Below are 18224 nucleotides of genomic sequence, written 5' to 3'. Positions count from 1 at the left end.
TACACATATGGCAATCAAATCACCCTCAGATCAGCCTGGAGTTTTCACCAATCGGAAGAGATTCCACTCTTTCAATTTTCAGCTAGGTTGTGATGACCGAAGGTTATCCTACATGTCTACGCAAGATATTCCAGAAGCTGCAAAGATTCATTCATTCTGTGGTGGTCACATCTGCTCCAGGTTTTTGCTTCTCAAAGCTTGGCTCCTTGACGACAAGGGCTACCCTCTGAGGACCTATAAGGAACCCAACCAGTGAACCAGAGAGGAGATACAGCAAGAGCCATATAACCACAAGGGCTATAATAGAGCAAGCTCATGTTCTTCATGTGCCGTGACAGATCTGGAGGGACGCTTCAGTATTCTTCTTCAAGTGTCCCCAGAATGGCTGTGCTGTGCTGTACCTTTCACTACATTGTGCTGCAGAGAGGAGTGCAGCTTCAGGAGGGGGAAGGTGCAGACCAATTGTCATCCTCCTCCTCCTTCTCGGACGAGGAGGTACCAGATGTGGCCATAGTGCCTGCAGCCACTCACCTGGCTGCCAGAGAAACCTGTGATGGCCTCACTGAGGCATGCTTTACTTAATCTGAGTATGTGAGGGCATCTGACAGTGCTATCAGAAACTCTGTATCCCCCACACACCAAACACAATTCATCCCAACAGTCAGCAATCCACCCGATACATTCATACACATTCCTCCTCATAAAACCTGATCATACCATTTACCTGAAGGCTGCCTGCCCAGGGTGAATGGGGAATGCACCAAAGTAAAGGCCATGAGAATGAGGAGTTCAAATAAAGAGTTTCATTCATTGAAATAAATATTAACATAACACCATAAACATTGCAATGCACACCTAACTGAATTCCCTTGTGCAACTATTAAGTCCCTCATCTGCTTCTTATTACTCCTACATGGTGTAATCTCTGTACCTTCAACAGAACTGGAGGCAGGCTGCTTGTTCCCCTGCTCTGAGACATGAGATGCCAGTGATGTTGGCTCACTGGGTTTTCGAGGCCATGAGGGACCCGTCAAACACTGCCCCACCTGTAGGGACATACTTGGTGGTCAGGACAGCAAGCAGCATGTCCAGCTGTGTCTGAGCAGGGTTAGTGGGGGGTGGAAATGAATGAGTGCCTTGAGAAGAGTCTCCACTGTTATGTGCCCTTTTTCCTCTGCTGCATTTCAGAGAGGCTTTGAGCCACCAAGGTGAGGCTTTCCCCCAGCCTGTGGAAAGTGCCAGATGAGTGTGCAGGCTATTGACAAGGGCCGCGTCTGCTACTCCACGGAGTTGGCCACTCTTTCTAGGGAGATGGATGTCAGTGAAAATACCTGAGACATCATGGCACTCATGCTAGGGATGGACTCTTCCTTTCTCTCTCCAAGGTTGCCCACTGCCTCTGGAGATGCTGACAGAAGCTGCTCCATAAGTTCCCTTTTCGTGGATGACCCCTGAGGCTCAACATCTACATGCAGCTGAGCAGAGCTTGGAGTGTCCTGCGCCCTCTGACAAGGACTCTCCACTGCTGTCCTTATCTCCAGCACTTGCCCCTGCTCACATGTGATGTGCTCCTCACTATGTGACAACTCAGCTATCTCTACTGCAATTCCCATGGAGGTGTGTGTATCTGCGCTGGTAGTGGGTGCACATGAGTCATGTGACAGTACATCCTCAGAATGATCGCCTTCCTCTAAAGACTACTCGGCCTCCTCTTCTGCAGCTCTGCCATCACCCTTGAAGGATCTGTGGAAGATCAAAGGCATGAGTTGGTGCTAACATGGGGAAAGGGTTCAAACTCGATATAGTTGCAGATCATGTCATTTTAGTCAGTGGTGACATCAACTCAACATGGGTGACAGTTGTGTGCCAAGTGGCAGTGTGCTATCTAATGCTGTCACCAGGTCAGTGGGCCACTCCCACCTGTTCATCACCAACGCCTAATGACTGCGCCACACTGCCGATCTCCAGAGTGTCCTCCTTCGCTGTAGTCAGGCTGCCTATGTCTGCAGGTCCACGCCCAGTTCTCTGCCTCTACCTGGAGTTGTGTATTTTCCTCCTGCAATGAGAGAAAGCAGAGAGTTATGAATGTGAGCAATGGAATTTGTGTTGAGGATGGAATGAGAACATTTGAGGAGGGTAATTGTGAGGGCTGGATGCCAGATGGCAATAGGATGAATGCGGGTGTTAGCTGTTCAGATGGAGATTTGAGGAGGTGCCGGGAGAGAAATGAATATGTGGGATCGCAAATTGTGCTGGCCAAAGGAATGCTGTGTAGGAAAATTTTATGACAGTCAGAGAGTGAAAGTGGGATGCCTCTCACATTTCCTGACTTAATGAGGTCATTAAACCTTTTCTGACACTGCTGTCCTGCTGCTATAAAACTCTGCAATTTACAACCATGGCTGTTTAGTTTGGATGGCTGACCTCTTCCTCCTGTCCTGAGGGAACAACAAACATATCCTTTCTGACTCTCGGCAACCCTGGTATGATCTCCAGGGAAAAGTCAGACAACTGGAGGACAGACTTCCCACATTTTCTTGCATTTCCTTGCCTCCACAATCGTTCACAATCAATTTTTCTTGCAGCCATTCTGACCTCTGCTCGGGTTCCTTTAAATGCGGGTTGCCATCAAGTTCACACTCTGTGATTAGTTGGGCATCCTGGAAGCTGGATGCTGGATGCTAATGCTGTGGCTGAGTCAAAGAGCCACGGTAAAGCCTGTTGCTACGTGTGCGTCTGTTAGGATAAAATTCTGCCCAATACATCCTAACCAGGGAGCATGTCATATTAGTTCAACATTCTGTCTGAAACGGTGAATCATGAAAGTTTCTAGATTTAGGTAAGGCTGACTCCAATGGAAAGAGACAGACACTGTCCACAGTAAACTGGGCAAATTTGTTAATGGATAAAATGATAGAAGATCAATGGGAGGTGTTCGAAAAAGTATTTACGGAATCAATTTATAACCCTAACGAGCAAAAAAGAACAAGCCATGGACGACTAAAGAGATAAGGGACAACAAAAAACTGGAATAAAAAGCACACAGAAATGCAGAAACTGGCATATGAGAAAGATACAAAGAACAGCAAAGGGGGACAAAACAGGTCTATGAAAAGGGAGTATGAAAAGAAATGCAACTAAAACATAACAAAATTAAATTCAAAAGATGCTGTAGGTGTTGTGGTATAAATACTGGGAGCTGTTCTGTTTCTATGCCACCAGTGTCTATATTCCATTCAGAAATGCTGCTGTGCAGGAGTGGAGTTAGCATTAATGTGAGGCTCTGGTACCATTAATACCATCCCATTGTTTCTACTGACTCATGGGCTTTAATTGCTTGAAAACCAATCCATGCTCATATGTCCGATTAAAACGAGGGCTTGGATGACATTCTTTCTGTGAAATATGCTTCATCTGAAACGGGGACACAATCACCATGTTTACTTAACAGGAATAGAAAGCAATTATTGATTTAAGGGAGTTGTCCTCATGCAGCGATATTTGCTGTTCAAAAGTGACTTGTAAAACAAAATGCTCTGTTCACACATTTCAGACTGATAAAAAATGATTCAATTCAACAGTTTTTATCTTTCACAGTTAACTAGCAGAATGGAGAAATCATGTATTGAGCCATCGGGGAGTCAAATGAAAAACAGCTGAGTAAATACTTACCTGAGAAACATTTAGCACAATCACTCCCCACCCCCCCCCACACCCCCACCCCTTGGCTGCAGTCTCACTTGAGAGGGGGTGACGGTGCAATGATGAAAAGTCAGTGAGGAATGATTAAGTTTGAGTGACACACCTTCAAGCTGCCTAGTTTATCAATCCTGATACACACTAGAGTACAACTTCAGAGTGTTTCTTAACTGTGACTGCGCTTGTAGTAGCCAAGAAGTCCCTTTTCAAACATCACTTGTGCTACAGATAACACCATGTCAGCTCCAGCTGCTTCAACTAGCCCCATACCATCTGGGGGGAAAGTGTGTACATCATTTCCGGAGCTCCTGATGTTGGGTGAATTTGTGAGTAACATTACATTATTTTATTACGCTGCTGTTAAAAATGTATCTTTGCATTTATACTGTAAATTGCAGTGTGCCTTATCCAGGATGGTTGATATTCCAATATGTTGATAGAGAGCCTGTGATGGGTAACAAGGTTACATGAAGCAGAGCACAGGCAAAGAGTGAGCAAAAGGAAAGGATATCAAGAGAAAAGAAAGGAGAGGTAAAAGATACAGAAAGAGAGCAACACACAAGAACAGAGCAGACAGACAGAAAGGGATAAAAGAGACTGTGGTGGCTGGAGAGGGTGGTGCTTTTCCCCAGATACTTTAGGCACTAAAGAATCTCCAAGGTGGCCAAGCTGGGGTCTTGAGCTGCAAGGCCAATTTAGCCTGTGTTTAGCACAAAACAACATCTTGGTAAAGGAGCTGAACTGCTTGGAGGATTGTTAAAGGGCTGATTTCCAATTTATTTGCCTGCTACCACTCATTAAAGATGTATAGAGCATTTTGGTGGCTTCAACTAATGCCCTCTACAAACAGCAACCAGCTGAACAGGAGTAAACAAGTTGTTGCTGAGGATTTTCAGCACTGCTTCAAGGCAGCTTGAACAGCTTTCACCTGCTGCTGGAGCTTTGATGAAGAGTTTTGAGATATCGGAAGACTTTCTGGGACAGTTAAGACTTCACCAACACTCCATCAACATTTATTCTGAAAATTCCCTGAGAACTTTACCTAAAGAGGGTGCATCTATGCTACTCTATATTATTGGCCACTTTTTAGGAGTCACCAGGCGAAAGGGATGGGCAGCTTGCGACGAGTTCCCTTTGGTCTGGAAGAGAAATAGGAGGTGGATATGAGGCTGCTGCAGGAGAGAGGATCAAGAGGCACTGGAGGGCAAGGTTAGATCCTTCCCCCTCCCCTTCTGAATATGATCCTCTTCTAGACCTCCTCCACCAGGCCCTCCGATGCTGCATCCAAAAACCTGTGCGCCCTCTCCCTCAGTCCCCACACCATCCTGAAATGTGCCACTGTGTCAGCCAGTGCACTCCATGCCTTCAGTGGAAGTGGGGGCATGGAGGCTACATATACCGTTCCACGAATATTGTTTCTAATCAACACTTGAGTTCTAAACCTGCAGTGTCTGATATAGCATCTCCAGGCAAGTTCAAATTATGTAATCAGCATTAAAGTCCAAAACTGTGTGCTAAAACCAGACTTTCAAACAGGCATGGCTTGTTCGCACAGCACTTACTTAGCACCTGTTTTCACTCTTTCACCAAAATAGCAGGGAGAATAAAAAACACAGTGTAGGTAGGTGGTAGGAGAATTGAGGGAAGGTGGGGATGTGGTAGGGGACATGGGATTAATGTAGGATTAGTATAAATGGTCGGCACAGACTCGGTGGGCCGAAGGGCCTGTTTCAGTGCTGTATCTCTCTATGACTCTAAGACAAAGAGGATAGAAAGGGAGGAAAGGAGAAAGCCAAGGAAAAATAGAGAAGGGAGAGAGAGGAACACAGAGGAAAAAGGTGATGGGGAGGGAGAAAAGCATAGAGAGGGAGAAAAATAAGCGAAATGGAGAGATGGAGTGAGAGAGACAAGGGAAGCAGTCTGCAACAATATTAATACAAAGAAACACATACAAAGGGAAATCGAGAAAGAATAGGGGAAAATAAGAGAAAAGAATGACCACATAGAGAATGAAAAATGTTCTGAAGAGAGGATTGTTTAAAATGGAAAAACAACTTTATTGCGAACTAAGTAAATAAAGCTAAACTTAAATGGTTGAAGATAAATGTTTACAAATAATTCTTGAACTCACTCAACTGATTTGTGAATGTTGAGCCTATGTTATGAAAGAAAGAAAAGCTTTTTTTTCTGGTGTTAGTGTTTGCAGCAACAGGTTACAGTTCTATCCCAGTTTGTTTAAATTGCAAACGGTTATTTGAAAACACTGATCGATCTAGATAAGCCGTCACTATATTCTTATTCTGTTGGGGGAAAGCATTCAGGTACTTTCTATTTTACTTACTAAAAATACATAATGGAATGCAAAAAGTACATGATCCAGGCTGAAGGTTGTTTAACTCTTTAGCTCCTACAGCTGAAAACAATTTCATGTCACCTGGGGAATTGTTTGGCAAAAAAGAAATTCCAGTTGCAAAGCAGCAGGTTTGACAAGATGCTGAGAGCAAGCCTGTAGGACAAATGAAACACAACACCGAAGAACTAAAAGAACATGCGGGAAGGATTACTATGGCTGTAACTTATCAATGTTTACGTGCGAAGCTGGTTTCTATTAGCAGATTTTCTCCTATCTGCGGGAAGAGTTGTCCTTTGTTTGAGCCTTTCTCTTTTTTATACATTCAGCCCAGGCTGTGGTCTCTGATCTCTTACTGCAGTAATAGAATGAGCTGGGGCAAGTTTGACTTTGGGCAATCGAGTAAAGTGGGTGACATCGGACCAACCCCTATTTATGTATCTCTCCATGGAATGTAAATGTAAACTGGGAGAGATATATAAAGGGAGGCCGATTGGATATCACCCGTTTTACACTATCGCCCACAGTCAAACACTCTCAATCCCCCGAATGTAAATGATACTGTCTCCCAGTCAGCAACTTTAATAGTAAATGACATCCACAAGGTACTTAAAACTCAATCGGAGGTCCCCAGCCAAGAGTTCAGTTGGTAAAGGATGCAAAAATCTGAATTATTTGGTCTGGAATGTTTATGGTTTGACCCCTGATCTGTGCTGGACTCACTGACCTCACCCAATTTGATGATAACAAGGTGACATTTATCCTCTGTACCCTTAGGCCAGGGAGGAGGAAATAAACCAGAATTCCTGCTACCGATCTCTAGCTACTCAGCTTTGCTGGAAACGTGTGTGTGGATATTAGATTAGGACAGAGTGACAACTCCACCGGCCCTTCCCCAAACTTAAATAACCTGCCAGCTCTGATTGTTTAGAGTCCCATTTGAAGAAGGGATCAGTTGGACAGTCCTGGAGGGTGATTGTGGAACTCTGGGCAATAGGAATTCATGGCACCAGGAAGAGAAGAGGGTTAATGTTGGCAAAGAAACTTCGACACCTTCTCTTAGAAAAATATGTCACAATACATCTCTCTGAAGGCGTTGATGCATGAAATGTGTGAACTAGTTATCTTTTTGACTTCCATTTGAATAAAGTTGGACCATTTACAGAACCCTTCGTCATGCTAGCTGGCCTCTTGCCAACCTCCTTACAAATATGCAAACAAGATGCAATACATAGGAATAGATAGAAGTATGAAAAAGTTACACCAGGAAACGGGGCATTTGTCCAATTTGTCCATATTGGTGTTTATGTTTCATATGAGCATACAGTTCTAATCACATTTACACATTGTATTCATATGCCTTCAAAACCTTTACCTTCATCCACCTATCAAATCGATTCTTGAGTGTTGACTTGGTTTCTATCTCAAGTACTAACAGTAGAAATGAATTTCACAGCCTCGCATGCTCTGAGCAGCACGGTTTTTCTCTCCCTTTGTTCCATTTTTCTAACATTTAGGGGGAGAGTTTAACCCTCCCTGCCCGGCAGAAGCTCGATGGGTGGGCAGTTAAAATGCTTGGGATTATTTACTTGTGGCAAGCTGAACGTGATACATACATACATATATACGAACACACATGTAAATTAGGAGCAGGAGTCGGCCACTCTGCCCTTTGAGCCTGCTCTGCCATTCAATAAGTTCATGGCTGAACTGATTTCTCCACATTCCCACCTGTCCCCAATAACCTTTCATCCCCCTTGCTGATCAAGAATCTATCTATCTCTGCCTTAAAAATATTCAAAGACTCTGTATGAATGATGTGGAAGTTGAGACTCAGTTTCAGATTGGAATTGAAGTGAGGGTGGGGCAGAGGGTGAAACGGAGTTTTAGTTGAGGCTGATGTTCATGATAAAGAACTGTTTGAAGTTAAAGTTGAGACAGCTTTAAATTTGAAACTGAAATTAAAGCTGAAGTTTTTGTGAATATAAGATTAGGGCTGTGACTAAGTTTGGAAGTGGGTTGCAGTAAAGGCCTGCTCATGTCACGAAAAAAAACCCGACCCGAACCCAACACAACAACATCGGACCCGAGCCCGACCCAGCCAGAGTCCCTCCACTTTTTTCTGCGCCCGACCTGACCCGAGCCCGATCCGACCACCGGAATGTTCACTTTACCTACCTGGCAACTCCTAATCTGCAGGAAGCTGCGTGATGCCGTCATAGAGACACTCACTGCGCAGACTCAGTGTTTCCCTCTTTGACGTCCCGGACTCCCAGCTCAGTTAGGTTTTTAACTTTTAACACTTCTCGCTGTGTGTGTCCGACCCAGCCCGATCCAGACCCGGACCCGGCTCGACATGAGCCCGAAAGCCAGACCCGGAAGAGCGACCCGACCCGACCCGACCCGAACCTGACACGCCGTCGGGTCCCGTCGGGTTCGGGTCGGGGAGCAGGCCTTTAGGTTGCAATTGAATTGAAAGCTTGGGTGAGTAAGTATTTAAAGTTTTTGTCCAGTTTTTAAGGCCTAGTGCAGGTTAGTGTGTAGAAAAAGAAAAAAAAAACTTACAACAAACTAAAAGTAGATATAAATAATCTAGACTAAGATATGGCAGAGCAGGTTGTGTGTCTGGATTGCAGCATTTGGGAGTATGTGTCCCGAGTGAACACATCTGCAATGGATGTCTCCATCTGAAATCTCTCTGGCTAAATGCCATTATTGAAATAGGGCGGGGGGAGTGCAGGTGGGGGGAGTGCAGAAACGAGTCAGAAACTCATTCTGGAAGCTTTGCCACGGCATTAGCCTCCCGCTTCTGGGTTTCCCGACCAATCAGAGTGCAGGCATGATGATAGGCTCTTTATTTAAAGGGACCCTGCTAGGGATCAGTACGGCTGCATCCAACATTTCCTATCAAAGGTGCTGCAAGTACAGAAATGGGAAGAAGATGTGGGAAGGCTGCCCTCCCACATTTCTTGGAGTCTTCCCTGGTGGTGATGTTGGAGACACAAGGACCCAAAGGGATATTCTGTTTCCTAAGGAGGGGAGGAAGAGGACAGCCCCACTGACCGAACAGGCTAAATTCAGGTGACTTTGATGGCCACTGGCAATGCCTGCCTACCTGCTCCACGTGGAAGGAGATCTTGTTCCAGGAAACTGCAGATGTCAGCAATGACCTGCCGTGATAGCCTGAGCCTCCTGAGGAATTGTTGCTCCGTCATGTCATGGAAGCTGATCCTCTGTCTGTATATCCTGTACTGGGGGTATTGCCATCTTCCAGCTGGAGATCTGTGTCCATCCCCTCTATTCTGTGGAGTGTTAAGTGACTGAGAAGAAGACAGTTGCTATTACTGTGGTTTCAGCTCATGCTGCTACTGTTTTTGCTGCTCCTGGTGCTGTTTGTGTTGGTGTTGCTGTTCCTCTTGTTCCTCATCAGAGGTCCAAGGTAGAGCTACATAAGCTGCTCCTATGCCACAGTGAAGGCTGACAACAGGTAAGATCAGATCAAAGTGAGTAAAGTTCAAAGTAGGTGAAATGACTTCCAAAAAGTTGAAAATCACCTGTGAGGCAGTGAAATCTGACAAGTGCTGTGGGCACAAGCCTTTCAGATAGGCAGCCCAGCAGCTATTCAACTTCACTGCTTAAAGACTTTCCAGCCTGTCAGTTTCATCGATCAATGATTCCCTGCTGTGCTCTCACCTTAGCTCAGGAAACCCATGGGCTAGCTGGTAAAGTCAGAATCTCAGATTAAAGACACAATTAATTGACTATTTAAATATTGAAATGACTGCCCCAGTGTGCAGTGTACAGGGAACCAAGATGGGATAGAGAATGAGGATCTACAGAAACTGATCCTATCCAACAGGTACAATGTACCTGCCACCTGTGAGGATAAGGATAAAGACTGTCAGAAGGAGAGTCAAGATGTGGACCATGGCACTTGGAGGAGGAGCCTGTCCATACTGGGGGAGCAGGAGGAGGACTGCAGCAGGTAAAATGACAGAATATCAGTGGGAGGTGTTCAAAAAAGAATTTGAGATACAGAACAAGTTTATACCCATAAGGGGCAAGAACTCTGCTTGCCAAAAAAGATGGCCATGAATGACTAATGAGATAAAAGGCAACATTAAATGAAAAACATACAAAAATAGAAAAAGTACAGATCTTGGCAAATATGATAGATACAAAGAACAGCAAAGGATGGCAAAATAGATGTTAAGAGATACCAAAAGGGAGTATTGAAAAGAAACTTGCAAGGCATATCAAAATCAACAGAAAAACTTTTAACAAGTATATTAAGAAAAAGAAGGTGGTCTGGAGTAATGTGGGCTCCTTGACAACTGATAATGGTGATATTGTCAATGAAAATAAGGAAATGGTGGACATGTTGAATAATTTGCGTCAGTATTTACAGTTGAGGAAGAGATCAGCATTCTGGACATCTCAAGGAAACTCATATTGAATTCGGGATCGGAACTCACCAGAATTAGCACAAGCAAAATAACAGTAATTAAGAAAATAATGGCACTAAAGAGTGACAAGTCACCAGGACCAGATAGTTTCCATCCCAGGACTTTAAAAGAAGTGTGTAAGAACACTGCAGAAGTTTGAGAGAGGAAATCCAGGGAATAATAGACCAGTTATCCTAACATCTGCTGTTGGGAAATTACTAAAGTCTATAATTAAGGATAGAATGACTGAACACCTTGAAAATTTTCTGTTGACCAGAGGTAGCCAGCATGGATTTGCATGCCTGATCAACCTGATAGTATTTTTTGAAGATGTGACTAAAGCAGTGGACAGGGATGTTATTTATATGGACTTTTAGAAGGGATTTGATAAAGTTCCTCATAAGCGGTAAAGTTGAAACCCATGGAACTGAAGTAAATTATTGACTTAGTTTGGAAATTAGCTGAGCAAGGGGAGACAGAGAGTAGAGATAATGGGCAGTACGCCAATTGGCAAGATGTGACCAGTGGTGTTTCACAAGGATCTTTGTTAGGGCCTCAACTATTCACGATATTGATTAATGATTTTTTTAAAAATTCATTCATGGGATGTGGGCATCGCTGGCCAGGCCAGCATTTATTGCCCATCCCTAACTGCCCTTGAGAATGTGGTGGTGAGCTGCCTTCTTAAACGCTGCAGTCCATGTGAGGTAGGTACACCCACAGTACTGTTAGGAAGGGATTTCCAGGATTTTGACCCAGCGACAGTGAAGGAACAGCGATATAGTTCCAAGTCAGGATGGTGTGTGACTTGGAGGGGAACTTGCAGGTGGTGGTGTTCCCATGTATTTGCTGCCCTTGTCCTTCTAGTTGGTAGAGGTCACGGGTTTGGAAGGTGCTGTCTAAGGAGCCTTGGTGCATTGAGATGATGGGACAGATAATCACATAACCAAATTTGGCAATGACACAAAGAAAGGTATTGCAAGCAGTTTAGATGGAAGTTTAAAATTACAAGGAGATATTGATAGATTGAGTGAAAGGGCAAAACTATGGCAAATGAATTTCAAAGGAAGTAAATGTGAGGTCATCCACTTTAGACCTAAAAAAGATAGAACAGGCTACTTTCCAAATGGTGTAAGAATCCTGAAAAATCCCGAGATTGCGTTGTCTTACTAATTAATGGAAATTGACGTAAATGTTATATTATCTTATACTGAACTATATTTTTAATCTGGCTTGTAATACACCCTGGGTAAACAAGGCTGAGAGGCGACTTGAGGGGGAATTTTGGTTTGGACTTTGATTGACCAAGTGTTTTGGACCTCGACAGTTTTGAAAGGGAACATTGTAAAAAGATAAATGTCAGCAGAAATCTAGCAGAGTGGTGCAAAGAGGCAGCCTGCTGCATGAGCACTAGAAGTTAAATACCTTAGTAGAATCTCAGAGGAGCAGATGTGCAGAGAGTCGAGATAAAATAGCCGAGTACCAAGACAACAATGCTTTTCTTGCTTTAGTCATGGTTGGCTTTGGAATGTTTGAGTTGAGAAAAGTCTGAGTGTGGGAAGCCAGTGTTCTTGAGAGTTTGACCTGGCTTGGGCAAGCAGAAGGTTAAATGACATCTTTTGTAATTGTGCCATTCAAATAATAACAAGGTAATGATTGGGTTAAATTGGTCTCCATAGGCTTTGCTGTGAAAAGAAAGTATAAGAAGGGATCCCCCTGAGTGCAGAGATTGTAGAGATATTCGGTTTTGCATTGATAGACGCGACAGTACCTGGGGCACGACTAGGGAGTAGCTACATGACGATCACGCTTCTACCCAGAGTGAATTGGTAATACTATTGTGCTTTGATACCACTTATACTGAATGAAGTATAACCACTGTCACCAATAAAGATTATCACTTGGAATCATTTCAGAACTTGAAGGGTTAAAGGGTTAATTGACTCTGATACCCCAAATTCTAACAATGGTGAAAAGCTAGAACTGTGGACGTCCAACAAGATATGTGGTCCAGGTATATAGATCATTAAAATGTCATCAACAGGTACAAAAATAATCAAAAAGGCGAATAGAATGAGTCTGGATGGTGGTTCATTGGGAGAGTGCAGCCAGAGCAAAGTCCGCAGCATCACGGGTGACTCAGCTGCATAGGAGGGGAGGAAGAGTGGAACAGCAATAGTGATAATGGATTCGATAATCAGGGGACCAGACAGGCATTTCTGCAGCAGCAAACATGACTCCAGGATGGTATGTTGCCTCCCCTGTGCCAGGGTCAAGGATGTCACAGAGTGGCTGCAAGACATCCTTCTGGGGGAGGGTGAACAGCCAGAGGTCGTGGTCCACATTGAACAAAGAACAAAGAAAATTACAGCACAGGAACAGGCCCTTTGGCCCTCCAAGCCTGCGCTGATCCAGATCCTCTATCTAAACATGTCGCCTATTTTCTCAGGGTCAGTATGTCTTTACTTTCTGCCCATTCATGTATCTATCTAGATACATCTTAAAAGATGCTATCGTGCCCGCGTCTACCACCTCCGCTGGCAACGCGTTCCAGGCACCCACCACCTTCTGCGTAAAGAACTTTCCACGCATATCCCCCCTAAACTTTTCCCCTTTCACTTTGAACTCGTGACCCCTAGTAATTGAATCCCCCACTCTGGAAAAAAGTTTCTTGCTATCCAACCTGTCTATACCTCTCATGATTTTGTACACCTCAATCAGGTCCCCCCTCAACCTCCGTCTTTCTAATGAAAATAATCCTAATCTACTCAACCTCTCTTCATAGCTAGCGCCCTCCATACCAGGCAACATCCTGGTGAACCTCCTCTGCACCCTCTCCAAAGCATCCACATCCTTTTGGTAATGTGGCGACTAGAACTGCACGCAGTATTGCAAATGTGGCCGAACCAAAGTCCTATACAACTGTAACATGACCTGCCAACTCTTGTACTCAATACCCCGTACGATGAAGGAAAGCATGCCGTATGCCTTCTTGACCACTCTATTGACCTGCGTTGCCACCTTCAGGGAACAATGGACCTGAACACCCAAATCTCTCTGTACATCAATTTTCCCCAGGACTTTTCCATTTACTGTATAGTTCACTCTTGAATTGGATCTTCCAAAATGCATCACCTCGCATTTGCCCTGATTGAACTCCATCTGCCATTTCTCTGCCCAACTCTCCAGTCTATCTATATTCTGCTGTATTCTCTGACAGTCCCCTTCACTATCTGCTACTCCACTAATCTTAGTGTCGTCTGCAAACTTGCTAATCAGACCACCTATACTTTCCTCCAAATCATTTATGTATATCACAAACAACAGTGGTCCCAGCACGGATCCCTGTGGAACACCACTGGTCACACGTCTCCATTTTGAGAAACTCCCTTCCACTGCTACTCTCTGTCTCCTGTTGCCCAGCCAGTTCTTTATCCATCTAGCTAGTACACTTTGGACCCCATGCGCCTTCACTTTCTCCATCAGCCTACCATGGGGAACCTTATCAAACGCCTTACTGAAGTCCATGTATATGACATCTACAGCCCTTCCCTCATCAATCAACTTTGTCACTTCCTCAAAGAATTCTATTAAGTTGGTAAGACATGACCTTCCCTGCACAAAACCATATTGCCTATCACTGATAAGCCCATTTTCTTCCAGATGGGAATAGATCCTATCCCTCAGTAACTTCTCCAGCAGCTTCCCTACCACTGACGTCAGGCTCACCGGTCTATAATTACCTGGATTATCCCTGCTACCCTTCTTAAACAAGGGGACAACATTAGCAATTCTCCAGTCCTCCGGGACCTCACCCGTGTTTAAGGATGCTGCAAAGATATCTGTTAAGGCCCCAGCTATTTCCTCTCTCGCTTCCCTCCGTAACCTGGGATAGATCCCATCCGGACCTGGGGACTTGTCCACCTTAATGCCTTTTAGAATACCCAACACTTCCTCCCTCCTTATGCCGACTTGACCTAGAGTAATCAAACATCTGTTCCTAACCTCAACATCCTTCATGTCCCTCTCCTCGGTGAATACCGATGTAAAGTACTCGTTTAGAATCTCACCCATTTTCTCTGACTCCACGCATAACTTTCCTCCTTTGCCCTTGAGTGGGCCAATCCTTTCTCTAGTTACCCTCTTGCTCCTTATATATGAATAAAAGGCTTTGGGATTTTCCTTAACCCTGTTTGCTAAAGATATTTCATGACCCCTTTTAGCCCTCTTAATTCCTCGTTTCAGATTGGTCCTACATTCCCGATATTCTTTCAAAGCTTCGTCTTTCTTCAGCCACCTAGACCTTATGTATGCTTCCTTTTTCCTCTCAGCTAGTCTCACAATTTCACCTGTCATCCATGGTTCCCTAATCTTGCCATTTCTATCCCTCATTTTCACAGGAACATGTCTCTCCTGCACGCTAATCAACCTCTCTTTAAAAGCCTCCCACATATCACATGTGGATTTACCTTCAAACAGCTACTCCCAATCTACATTCCCCAGCTCCTGCCGAATTTTGGTATAGTTGGCCTTCCCCCAATTTAGCACTCTTCCTTTCGGATCACTCTCGTCTTTGTCCATGAGTATTTTAAAGCTTACGGAATTGTGATCACTATTCCCAAAGAAGTCCGCTACTGAAACTTCAACCACCTGGCCGGGCTCATTCCCCAAAACAAGGTCCAGTATGGCCCCTTCCCGAGTTGGACTATTTACATACTTCTCTAGAAAACCCTCCTGGATGCTCCTGACAAATTCTGCTCCATCTGGACCTCTAACACTAAGTGAATCCCAGTCAATGTTGGGAAAATTAAAATCTCCCATCACCACCACCCTGTTGCTCCTACATCTTTCCATAATCTGTTTACTTATTTGTACCTCTATCTCACGGTACATTGGTACCAATGACATAAATAGGAAGAGGGATGAGGTCCTGAAAGCAGATTTTAGGGAGTTAGGAAGGAAATTAAAAAGCAGGACCTCCAAAGCAGTAATCTCAGGATTACTCCCAGTGCCACGTGCTAGTGAGCATAGGAATAGGAGGATTGATCGATTGAACATGTGGCTGGAGAAATGGTGCAGGAGGGAGGGTATCAGATTTCTGAGGCATTGGGACCTGTTCTGGGGCAGGTGGGACCTGTACAAGATGGATGGGCTACACCTTAACAGGACCAGAACTAACATCCTCTCAGGGAGATTTGCTAGTGCTGTTGGGGAGGGTTTAAAGTAGCTAGTCAGGGGGATGCGAACCTGAGGGTTAGCTCAAATGGGAAGGAAGTAAAGCTGGTAACAGGAGGTAGAAAAGTAGCAAGTGACATTAGAAGGCAGGCGAAACAAAGGCAAGCATCAACAAGGCTTAGAATGCAGAATGTCAAGAAGACAAGGTTAAGGCCACTCTACCTGAATGCATGCAGCATTCGCAACAAGGCAGATGACCTAAAGACACAAATAGAGGTAAATGGGTATGATTGAATTGCCATAACAGAAATGTGGCTGCAGGGTGACCAAGACTGGGAACTGAATGTTCAAGCATATTCAACATTTAGGAAGGACAAGCAAAAAGGAAAAGGAGGTGGTGTTGCATTGATAATAAGGGATGGGATCAATACATTAGTAAGGGAGGATCTCAGACTGGAAGAACAAAATATGGAATCTGTTTGGTGGAGCTAAGAAACAGCAAGGGGCAGCAAATATTGGTAGTTATTGTTTATAGGCCACTAAACAGTAGTGGTAGTGTGGGGTATGGCATTAATCAGGAGATTAGAGAAGCATGTGGCATGGGTAATACAGTAATCATTGGTGACTTCAATCTGTATATAGACTGGGTAAACATAATGAGCACTAATGCTGTGGAGGACAAGTTTCTGGAGTGTGTTAGGGATGGTTTTCTAGAGCAGTGTGTTGAGGAACCAACTAGAGAACCGATGATTTTAGATCTAATGTTATGTAATGAGAAAGGGCTAATTAATAATCTTGTTGTAAAAGAACCTTTAGGGTTGAGTGACCATAATATGACAGAATTTTACATTATGTTTGAAAGTGAGGTAGTTCAATCTGAAGCCAGGATGTTAAATTTGAACAAAGGAAATTATGAAGGTATGAGGGGCAAATTGGCTGAGGTGGATTGGGAAAATACATTAGAAGATATGACAGTACACAGACAATGGATAGTCTTTAATGAAATATTACATAGTTTACAGCAACTATACATTCCTTCAAGGCACAAAACCCCCAAATGTAAAGGCAGTCAACCGTGGAATACAAAGGAAGTTGAGGATTGTATAAGATTAAAAGAAAAGACCTATAAAGGTGCCAGAAATAGTGGTAAAGCTGAGGATTGTGAGGATTTTAGAATATAGCAAAGAAGGACCAAGAAACTGATAAAGAAAGGGAGGATAGGATATGAATGTAAGCTAGTAAAAGATATAAAAATGGATTGTAAAAGCTTCTATTGGTAAGTAAAAAGGAAATGTTTAGCTAAGACAAATGACAGTCCTTTACAGGCGAATTTATAATGGGGAACAGAGAAATGGCAGAGAAGCTAAATAATTACTTTGTGTCTACTTCACTGAGGAAGATACAAGAAATCTCCCAGAATTAGAGATCAAAGGGATTAGGGGGAATGAGGAATTGAAGGAAATTATTATTAAGATGGTTGTATTGGAGAAATTAATGGGGTTGAAGGTTGATAAGTCCCCAGGACCTGATATGCTACATCCCAGAGTGTTGAAAGAGGTAGCTATGGAGATAGTGGATGCATTGGTGATTACCTTCCAAAATTCTATAGATTCTGGAGTGGTTCCTGCAGATTGGAAGGTCGCTAATGTCACCCCACTATTTAAGAAGGGAGGGAGAGAGAAAACAGGGATTGACAGACCTGTTAGCCTTACATCAGTCATTGGGAAAATGCTTGAATCTATTCTAAAGGATGTGATCAATGGACACTTGGATCTGATTGGGCATAGTCAACATGGATTTATGAATGGGAAATCATGTTTGATGAACCTGTTAGAATGTTTTGAGGATGTTACTCACAGAATTGATAAAGGGGAGTTGGTGGATGTGGTATACTCAGATTTTCAAAAAGCTTTGATAAAGTCCCCCACAGGAGGTTGGTTAGCAAATTTAAAGCACATGGGATAGGAGGTAATATACAGACATGGATTGAGGATTGGTTAACAGGCAGAAAGCAGAGAGTAGGAATAAATGGGTTATTCTCACATTGGCAGGCTGTGACTAGTGGGGTACCACAGGGATCAGTACTTGGATCCCAGCTGTTCACAATATATATCAATGATTTGGATGTGGGGACCAAATGTAATATTTCCAAGTTCACGGATGACACAAAACTGGGTGGGAATGTGTGTTGTGAGGAAGATGCAAAGTGGCTTCAAGGAGATTTGGGAAGACTTAATGAGTGGGCAAGAACGTAGCAGATGGAATATAATGTAGAAAAATATGAGGTTATCTACTGTGGTAAGAGGAACAGATGTGCAGAGTATTTCTTAAATGGTAAGAGAGTAGAAAATGTAGACGTACAAAGGGACCTGGGTGTCCTTGTCAATAAGTCACTGAAAGCTAACATGCAGATGCAGCAAGCAATTAAGAAGGCTTATGATAGGTTAGCCTTTATCACAAAAGGATTTGAGTACAGGAGTAGTGAAGTCTTGCTTCAATTGTATAGAACCTTGGTTAGACTGCACCTGGAGTACTGTGTGCAGTTTTGGTCCCCT

General features: G+C 43.7%; 1 protein-coding gene across 1 annotated transcript in view; it reads left to right on the top strand.

Annotated features, from left to right (window-relative positions):
• The first annotated feature begins 3935 nt into the window (after positions 1 to 3935).
• LOC137353302 (myelin and lymphocyte protein-like) overlaps positions 3936 to 18224 on the top strand; it is a 50195-nt gene continuing 35906 nt past the window's right edge. The window contains exon 1 of the mRNA XM_068019434.1: positions 3936 to 4025. Within this exon, the coding sequence (XP_067875535.1) occupies positions 3936 to 4025 (90 nt within the window). The remainder of the gene's footprint in view (positions 4026 to 18224) is intronic.

Source organism: Heterodontus francisci, chromosome 3 (genome assembly GCF_036365525.1).
Source record: "Heterodontus francisci isolate sHetFra1 chromosome 3, sHetFra1.hap1, whole genome shotgun sequence".
Lineage (NCBI taxonomy): Eukaryota > Metazoa > Chordata > Chondrichthyes > Heterodontiformes > Heterodontidae > Heterodontus > Heterodontus francisci.
The sequence above is the reverse complement of the archived record's forward strand: the minus strand, read 5'-3'. Positions and strand labels throughout refer to the sequence as shown.